At 33.4% G+C, this 10,016-nt stretch overlaps 1 protein-coding gene across 3 annotated transcripts; it reads right to left on the bottom strand.

Moving 5' to 3' along the window:
* Window positions 1-45: 45 nt before the first annotated feature.
* LOC130802131 (polyamine oxidase 1) lies at window positions 46-10,016 on the bottom strand. 3 transcript variants are annotated; one of them, XM_057666031.1, is made up of 11 exons: window positions 9,666-10,016; window positions 9,336-9,585; window positions 9,117-9,227; window positions 8,874-8,935; window positions 8,484-8,638; window positions 4,280-4,423; window positions 2,589-2,753; window positions 1,163-1,417; window positions 911-992; window positions 465-666; window positions 46-341 (listed from the first exon to the last, which is right to left on the bottom strand). In XM_057666031.1, exons 1-11 carry the CDS (start codon window positions 9,715-9,717, stop codon window positions 296-298), a joined length of 1,524 nt encoding a protein of 507 aa, XP_057522014.1. In that variant the 5' UTR covers window positions 9,718-10,016; the 3' UTR covers window positions 46-295. The 3 variants fall into 3 exon arrangements, with proteins under 3 accessions (XP_057522014.1, XP_057522015.1, XP_057522016.1); XM_057666032.1 differs by having other exon boundaries at window positions 2,604-2,753; XM_057666033.1 differs by lacking the exon at window positions 2,589-2,753.

The following is a 10,016-nucleotide window of genomic DNA, read 5'->3' as shown; positions in this document are numbered from 1 at the left end:
AGAACAGAGAACATATAATGGAGTATATAAAAAGCGAATACCCAATACAGTAAATCGAATTCCCTTGAATTAATCAAATCGATGAAGTTTATAACTTACACTGTTGTCTTTCAAGAAAACAAAAAAGTAAACTGCCGAGTTTGATTAGCATCTAACATCAGGTAAACCACATCCATAAAACTACAAAACCCTACCTAAAACTCGTCACTTCCATCAATATTCTCTACTTGTATATGGTTATCACCAAATTTGAAGACAATTTTGCTTCGCTTGATTATTTCGAACTTGAATAACTTTACATCAAATACACCACCCAACGCTGGCTGCAGCACATTCCTGCGCTGTTAAGTTTAATTTTCATTCAGTGGGACAAACCATATCAGAGATCTAAGTGCTTTGTGCACCTGAGCTTGCCCTGCTGTTCTGTTTGGCAGGTGCAGCATTAGAACAAAGTAAACGCTCACCAGTGAGTGGTCCATTCAGTCATAAGATGGCTTCTGGCATTCCGAGGTTGCTGCCAAGGTTGCCGAGGCAACTCATATTTGTGTATATTTGACGTTTTCTCAGATCGAGATAACGTCAAAGATCCTGTTGATGCTAGCAAGGGTTCTAGTTCGAATGTCTGTGTCCTCATTTCTTCCAACAGAGCATTAGCAGTGTCAATACCTGTTTGTCATCACCAGAAATGAGAAATGTTAGGCTTCTCCTTGAAAGTCGACAGAAAAATGAATTTTCCAAAAGAAACAAACTCCAGACATCCTGCATATATGTAAGAGTGTTATTTTTGAAATTTTGCCCTTGGAATGCACATGCATGTTGTATGCAGGGAGATATATGTTCTACCTCACCGGAAATGTATCCAAATTAGACTATCAGACAATAGCTAAACTGCTGTGAAAACAGCATGTACCTGTGAAATATCCTCCATGAACATAGCCACTAAACCTTTCACTAGTATGCTCTCCCGAGAAGAAAATCCGTCCTACTGGAGCCTGCACCAAAATGAACAGTGAATGAGCTAATTTGCCAACAGCAATTCGACAAACTGAAAATTCAAGTGACAGCATTCTCATGCCAGTTATAGCTAGCCATGAAGGTAATGTGAAAATTTGATACAAATAATATGATATATGCTTTGATCTATTTATGATCATTCAAGTACCTTAATGTCTCGTACAAGCTGATTGTTGGAAATGATAGGGTAGTTGCTGTAACTTCCCCTCTGAAAGCGGTTATTCCACCAACGAGGCACAAGAATGTCTATGGCATCTGGTATGTCAGGACCAAACATATCTCTCAAGACTTCCATGGCCTCCATCTTAGTCTCTTGGTCAGATTGAGCCTCCACACGTTTTGACTCACCATTAGTTAATGTTACTACGAGAATATTAGATCCTGGATACGCATTATCCATGTGCTGTTCTTGACAAGAAGCAATATATAAAGTAACTAGTCCAGGTAAGAATTTGAGACTTGTAAAATTTGGAATCACAATTAATATCAGGCTATGGAAGATCAGAATCCTGGCGTTTGTCATGCATATTATTAAACAATGTGAACATCAAGCAACGTGCAAACAATAAACCATAACACCATGATATAAATGACAGGGTTAGTCGATCGTTTTTGTCTACAAGGAGGCAAGTATGCCAGTTAAATATGTTATTACATCAACTGATAGGCTTACATCAACGGACTTAAGTTGTCCAACTTTATAATCAATGCTTACAACATTCCATTGTCCCAATATAAGTGACTCTCGCCTAAGCTCTCATCTTAACAAGTTTTAGAGGGTCGGATGTATAAAATAATAGACATTACTCTTGTAAAAACAAAAAAATTGTTTTCAACTGACCCTTAATAGCAAGCATCATGTGCAACTTCACATTATAAAAAGTGTACATGATTTAAGTAAATCATTAAAATATATGCTTATAAATCAAAATTAAAAACACAGAAGACTTCCAAAGTGCTCAACTAATCTTGACAGAGAAAAGGAAACAAATGACTGCATAAAGCATTAAAAATGGTACAGAGAGGCTAGACAATGTACTGTATACCCCAAAATAAAATAGGAGCAACAATAAAAACCTAAAAAGCACACAATCATTGCTTCAAATAGAAAACTAATTTCTTTAAACAACATTCTGCATCATCAAAAGACTTGACCTTATCTCTAAACCACCAAAATTAAGCCGTAATTTGTGGTACTAGCATACTTGGATTACTTTCTTGTTTATTCAAATTCAGTATGTGATTTGCAACAAAGAATCCTTAAATCAGGAATAAATAAAATAATGGCACGAATTTTTAGTGTTCAATAAAGGGATCAGTAAGAGAGCAATCAAACATTCCAAGAAACCAAACCACTCTATCCTTTCACTTGAAGCCATAAAGAACTTAAAGTCCATCAAAAGACCCCACTATGTTCATCATTTTGTGACTAAACAAAAGATGATCTTCAATGATATGATTGTTAAAAGATAAAAAACCAAGAGAGCACTGACACTTCGCTTTATGTTAATTTAATAATGCAGCAATGGAAAAGACGGGAATAAAAGAAGAGCCACTAGCTAGATATAGCATACATTGATCAAACACACCTGCCAGAACGTGTAGTAGCCTCTCCTCTCATGTGCATAGATGAAGAATTCTTTTTCTGTTCCGGATGGCCAAAAATTGTAAGGGAACTTAAGGAAGATTTTTGTGTATACCATCACTTCACATTTCCCGATGGCATCTGTCTTCCTCTTCTGTTTCAAACATGTATATCTTTAATATATGTGAAATTGCACCAGTGTTATAAACAATTGATACCAATAACCGTCTGATTTAAGAAATAAATAAGCTCCCATCAGTTTTCTACAAGCTCTTCCCAAACAACCAAATTTTAGGCCACAATCACTAAGATTACATAGTTTAGATCCCCTGATTTTCAGTCTGCGAAAGGCTCGTGTGTGTATGTCATAATCAAACTTATGGTTAAATAATTGTATCTAATCTGACAGATTTATGGGTCCACAAGGCAGGACAGGATGCCTTCATGTACGTTACAAGATAATATCTAACTTTTGAGTGGTCCAATTCTCAATACTGTATTGCACCCACCAAATTCCTTTCCCCTAGTATCATTGATCGATCTGAACTTTAATGTTTTATATACATTTGCTGTTGAGTGATGAATGATTGCAACATTAACTAATTAAATTTAGTTGTAAGCTTGTCACGAGAAATCTTTCAAGTCCACCTAGGAAACCTGTGGGTTGCTAAAAGTATAACGGACAAAGAAAATCTCTGAGATTTGCAGAATGCAAAGGACAACGACTGATGTTAAATATTGGTTGATTAGCTCACAGCCTACAAATTCTGACTAGTTCAAACTGTGCTACCATTTGCTAGTTGATAATCCTACACTCTTACTCCATTTAAAAGGCTAAGAATCACACGTTGGAGAAGCCCACAGCAAAACATAGCTTAGACAGGGATGATCAGACTACTAGGGACCTAATAACCTGGTAGCGATAGTGTAAATGTTTACTGAATTGGAAAAGACATTCAATACCGATGTATTAGTACGTTCTAACTGACACACAAACATTTTGTAAAGCTGATTAATAGAACAGTTTTGATGCAATGGTTCATTTTATAAATATTACAGTTCACGAGGAAAAAACTAAAGCAATGGATCCAAATAAGTTAGGGAGAACAAAATCTCCGACAAAAAGAGATACTCTTGTGAGAGACTGTCTCTCGGTGAGGCGACCTTAAAACAAAGGAACCCATATGATAATTGTTCGGTGTTTATAAAGTGCGTCTCATAGTGAGACTGTCTCACACAAATTCTTTTACAAGAAAAAGGGCTCAAAAAATCATCAATGCCTTAATGCATGAGTGCACTGGTCTAAACACCTGTTGATTGGAGAAGAAACGTGCAAAACTATGTGACAATAAAGACGTTTTCTCAACTACAGCAAAATAGAATTTAGGAGGACTGAATATGAAGTACAAGTGTGCAATTTTGTTTTTGAATGATGCCCTAGATTTCAAAGGTCAAATACATTGAAAGAGTCTACTATAAATAATTAAGAGTTTTTAACTTCCTAAACTATGATGATTAGAATAAAATTTGGAGTAATATTTAGATTTTAAAACATAAATATTTAGTCGATTTTAATCTTTTAAGACTAACGTCGTTGCTGGGAACATAAATGTCACTGAAAAATGGATCATAAGTGTAATGATATCTGAATTATTTGCAAATATAAAGAAGAATACATACGGGTAAAGGTGGACGAAAAGAAATTAGATCACTTTGAAGTACACCAATGCTAACAGACAAAATTAAGTAATTAGCCTCGTAGATGGAACCATCCTCTGTTTTTACGGTAACGCCGCTCCTCGAGTATTGTATTTCTCGAACAACCTGGCCAAAATCAGTTGCATGTTCAAAGTCCAAGGAATATGAGATGATAAGATGTATCAATTATAAAATATTTGCTGCAGGGACAAATTCCACCAACAATTAATATACTATCATCTCATTGAACACAGAGTTTAAGCGACCACCACAATAATCATCACATACTCGATAGTGAAATTTTTTTAAGGATTTGATTATACTTTTAGCTATAGAAATGACCCCATCATCGAGTTAGTGGGAGCTTTTCCTAAATTAACATACACCATCAAGTTAAATTTTGAGTTACCTTCAAACTGTAAAGAAATCCTACAAACCTATAAGTAAAAGAAGCAATGATAGGAGGGCCAGCCTTTTTGAATTTTTGATACCTCATATAAAATTTACACATTTCATGTGTTATTATTATAGGTAACTTATCACCAAGTAATCAAAACATGATTAAGGTAATTAATCATTTTTAGTTAGTGTAAGTTAGAAGAAGATCCATCACATGTTGGTGATTTGGTTTGTATGGGAATCAATAGTACATGGTACTATTGATAGCGTAAATCTTTACATGTGAAGGATTATAGTGCAAAAATCAGTCCAAGAATCAAGGTGTTAAGACACTTTGGAGACCGTGGGTATACATAAAAGAGGAAAGGCAAGCAGCGCAAGCCAGCAGAAGGCTGCCTGCAGCTCGCTCGACCCACACATGGTCAAGCCTAGGTCGAGCAGGGTCTCTGCTGCTCCTGTATGCATGCTGCTGTCCATCTCTTATTATCGCCCCCTTTGTACTACTTAAAGACCCATCATTTGCTATAAATACATTAGCCTTAGGAGCTCATTAAGTGCTCCAAAAGTCTCGTCTAAGAGCTACTTCCTTGCTTATGTAAATTACTCCCTAATTAGCTCCTCTCTTCCCTACACCAATACTCCATTGTAATTCCTTCAAGTTTTCTATTCTCTTTTTTAAACACATAATATTAATTCTATGCTAGATAGTGGATGTAGGCCCAGATTGGTGAACCACCTTAAATCTTTGCCTTGATTATTTACGTTATTACTTTCATTCATCACATCCATGCATATTTGATCCCTATACTTGACACAACATAAACTCTCACTTAAACTTCATACTTTGATCTTTAAGTGAGGTTATTACCTCTCCTTTCATCATGGTTGTTCGACAAATAAAAATGAGAATGGTGAGACATACACGTTCACATAATGCAATAGTGTTGCACAATGTTCTTATCTAGGGTGATTCTATAATAGACTTTTAGATCGAAACTTTAATCAAATCTCATGGATCAAGTAGAAGTTTCTCGAGAAAAAGTTAAAACCAAATTGAGAGAGAGAAAAAAAAGAGGACAAGCTCCTTCCTCCTTTGACTTGCACGATTTAAGTATGACTTGACACTTCATCATATTAGCAGGAGTAGTTAAGTACGTAACCTTTTACAACATACAAACATGAGCACAGACACAGTAAAAGATAATGCAATCTAGTGCAGGGGCAACCAGGGCCTACCAAACGAATTACAACGTAGGGGATTCAAGATGAGAATGATCACAGTATATGATCAAGAATCACAATATGGAAAGGTCAAACAAGGTTCTATTATATTGGGTCATGATCTAATGGAAATTAATAGGAAAGAAGGGGTTAATTTGATGTGCGCATGTGCAAATCTGAGATAAAAAAATGATGCTCAAGAGTCAAGACTCTCGAAGACATACCGACCCAGCTAGATACAGCCTACAGCATAAAACTTCATTTTCAGATATCAAATCAGATCATCTGACAATGCATGAGAGATGAGACCCATTATGACTACTAGCTAGCTTAGCTACATCATGGTAAAATTAACCCTATATCTACAACACACAGGTTATTGTTGAATAATGGAAACAAAATCAACTTCTATTACTACCAAAAAAGACAACCCAACTTGTCACTTTAACTCTTTGCTAATAATGACATAGTTATCAATTCAATCCGTGACAAAATCATTTACAATACTCCTTCCATCCCTTTGAATTTGCATCATTTTCCATTTTGGTCCGTCCCATTTAATTTGCATCATTTTTATTTATGACAATGACCCACTGTTTTCTTTTAATCTTATCCATACATTTTAATTCTCTTTTAATTTCATTCACACAATACATTCTCTCTCTTCATTTATTACCACTTTCTTAAAAATACACCAATTCCTCTTTGATGCAATCCAAAGAGGATGGAGAAATATTGATTATTTTTACATCCTCATCAACATCATCTTTGTCATCTGTGCCATTGTTATTGGTTAAATATCTTTAAACTAGTTATTAAACTAGCCATAAATACAACAACACGATATTAATGGTACATAGAATCTGATCCTTTAAAAATACACTAGATATACTTTATATATATATATATATAGAATCAACTAAGAAGGATTTTAAAATGAGAAGGGTGAGAAAGATTTCTGTTTGATTTTATTTGGTTACTATAAATACAAAAAATGATACTATGTTATAAATTAAGAACATTTAAAAATTATTTTATAGTTACCTTTCTGCGTAACATAGTTACTTTCACAATTATGATTTTTTGGCTTAATCGCGACCATAGATTTTTTTTATTTTAGTAAAATCAAGGGTCTAGAGTCCTTCTTACCCTTCTCATTTTCAACCCCTTCTCAATAGATCCCTCCCCTATATATAGGGGAGGGATCCATTGAGAAGAGGTTGAAAATAAGAAGGATAAGAAGGACTCTACACCCTTGATTTCACTAAAATAAAAAAAATCTATGATCACGATTGCCAAAAATTTATAATTATAAAAGTAACTATGTTACACAGAAAGGTAACTATGAATTGATTTTTAAAATGTTCTTAATTTAACATAGTATCTTTTTTGTATATATAGTAACCAAACAAAATCAAACAAAAGTCCTTCTCACCCTTCTCATTTTAAATTTCTTCTTATTTTATCCTATATATATATATATATATATATATATATATATATATATATATATATATATATATATATATATATATATATATATATATATATATATATATATATATATATCCTTATATGAGAATCCTGAGAACCAATCTACCTCACAAAAAAGTGTTACTTTTTTTTAAAACAAAGGTGATACTTTTAGGCAAAAAATTATTACTTTAAGAAAAAAAATCTGAAAAAACTCACAATAAGGTATTACTTTTAATATAAAAGGTGTTACTTTTCGAAAAATATTATGTTACTTTGTATTTATTACTTTTTCTAAAAGTAACACTTTTTTGCTAAAAAGTACCAGATTTTTAAAAAACAAAAGTAACAGTTTTTATTGAAGAGATTGGTTCTTACGGTTCTCATATAAGCTTGGTTCTCACTGAAATTTGACTATATATATATATATGTGTGTGTGTGTGTATGTGTGTGTTTTATGGTACATTCATCCTAATATGGAGGGTAAGAAATTAGATATAATAGGTTAAAGTAGTGAGTGGGGTATTTATTTAGAACTAATATAGAGTTAATAGAAAGTAAAAATGATGAAATCGTGTCTAAAAATAAAAATAGAACATATTTATTGGGACAATCTAAAATAGAATATAAAGCTAAATTATTATTGAGACGAGGAATATTTAAAATGGGTCATCTCTTATATGATATAGGCACTTGGGCATCCAATAAAAACAAACAAATTAAAAGAAACACTGTTTAATAAATTGATGACTTACCCATTTTATGAAAAAAAACAAAGATTGATAAGTTGATAAGCAACAAAATTACAGATTCAACAAAGACATCATTGTCTCAAAACGCCTCCCAGCTAAAAATTAAATATTTATACATGCAAAAGATAAAAACAGGCTAAATTGTCATTCTTGTATCAAATTACTAATTAGCCTAGCTTCAAGATTTGATCTTCAAGATTTTCATTCAACAAAGATATCATTGGCTCTTATCGTTCCGATTTATTAGTTAATTGTCATATTATTAGTAGTGACCACTATACTCTATATGTAATCAACCAGTATACAGTATTTCCTTAAAATTGAAGATCAAATATTTATACCTTATCAAGTTTGAGCCGATTATCCAAAATTTCATTATCAGATGTCAAAAGAAATGAACCAGCCATCTCGTATAACAAATGATCATACCCTCGTTCATCAGCAACAAGATATTCCCTTTCTCCAAAATCAACATATGTTGATATTGGTTCAACTTCTGCATTTTACAATACAGCTTTTCATTATTTAAGTTTAGTTTCATAAATCTGTTCAATTGTCAAATCAAAACTAGAAAGTTGGACTCAAACAAAGAAGATGAAATATCTTTCTAAGTATAATTATAATTTATTAGCAGAGCATCAACTGTTTTAATCGCATACCATATGATCAAAACTTATACATGATAAATGAAAAATTATAAAAAGTGACTGAAACAATAAGGGATAACTCACCAGCCATTTCAAAATCATGGAGGATGAAATCAATTGCCAATTCTATAGGTGTTTTCGGCGACCTGCTCAAATAAAATAAAATCAAATTATAATAAAATTTGAGAAGAACAGCATATAATTTTACGCTTTTGTGGGAATATTAATAATCGCAGCATTTCGCATTATATTATATTCATGTGATAGTTTTATAGGAGCACTCCATTATTCTAAATTACGAAATGAAAAGGTTTACTCCGAAATTACTTGAGATGCTCATTTGAGAAACCATCTTCTTTAACACTGAGTCGTTGAATTGCGGAGTCAACAGCTTTCTTATACGAGTCAGCAGCTATTCCACTTGGATATATTTTTCCGCTGCGAAAATTTAATAAATGTCAGCTCATAAAAACTAATACAATAAAATTTTGTTTTTAAAAAAGTGAAATAAATTTCAGCTATTATCAAAGAGAGAGAAAATGGAACCCTCGATCATAGATATTATAGCGAGCATTGCTATAATCAGAGAAGCAAGTACGTAAGCCGGCCCGTTTAGCGAGTTCCCAAATCGGGTTAGTATCTTTACCACCTACGCCGGCGATCCAACCGGCTCCGAGTTCGACCGTGTGGCCGGAAAAGTGTTGTTTGCGAATTCTACCACCGATTGAATCGGAAGCTTCGAGGATGATGATATCTTCAACGCCATTATCTGCGAGATGTTTAGCCGCCGATAAACCTGAGAAAAAGGAAAACAGAGGATGAGAAATGTAAAAAGAAGAAAATAAAAGAGAAGGAAGAAAAAGACGCAGTAATAACCGGAGATTCCAGCGCCGATAATAATAACGGAACAACGTATGGTAGAATCCATGAAAGGGAGAGAAATAAGGAAAGCCGTATCGATGATCAGTTAATGGGGGGAGTTATCAGTTAACCAGCAGGACTCGGGAGCCGGTTTATATAGTATGTTTTCGGTTGAGTTTTTAAAGTGTTTCCTTCTATCATTTGGTTTTCAAATAGTGTCATATACATTAATACATGAATAAAATAGATTAATAATACAATTAATAGTATATAAATTTTTTTATTTTAAGTCAATGACTTAAAAAAACTAATTATTAACAAAACTAAAACTGAAAGACCCACGGATCCACAAGTAACAACAAATAC

Source organism: Amaranthus tricolor, chromosome 16, assembly GCF_026212465.1.
Source record: "Amaranthus tricolor cultivar Red isolate AtriRed21 chromosome 16, ASM2621246v1, whole genome shotgun sequence".
Classification (NCBI taxonomy): domain Eukaryota; kingdom Viridiplantae; phylum Streptophyta; class Magnoliopsida; order Caryophyllales; family Amaranthaceae; genus Amaranthus; species Amaranthus tricolor.
This window is presented reverse-complemented; position numbering and strand designations above follow the sequence as displayed.

Excerpts from the sequence above, each read along its gene's own strand:
- LOC130802131 (XM_057666031.1), bottom strand. The coding sequence starts at position 9,717 with ATGGATTCTACCATACGTTGTTCCGTTATTATTATCGGCGCTGGAATC. Across the intron at positions 9,586-9,665 it reads TATCGGCGCTGGAATCTCCG|GTTTATCGGCGGCTAAACAT; the intron begins GTTATTACTGCG and ends CCTTTTTCTCAG. Across the intron at positions 4,424-8,483 it reads ATCGGCTCAAACTTGATAAG|GTTGTTCGAGAAATACAATA; the intron begins GTATAAATATTT and ends GATTTTGGCCAG.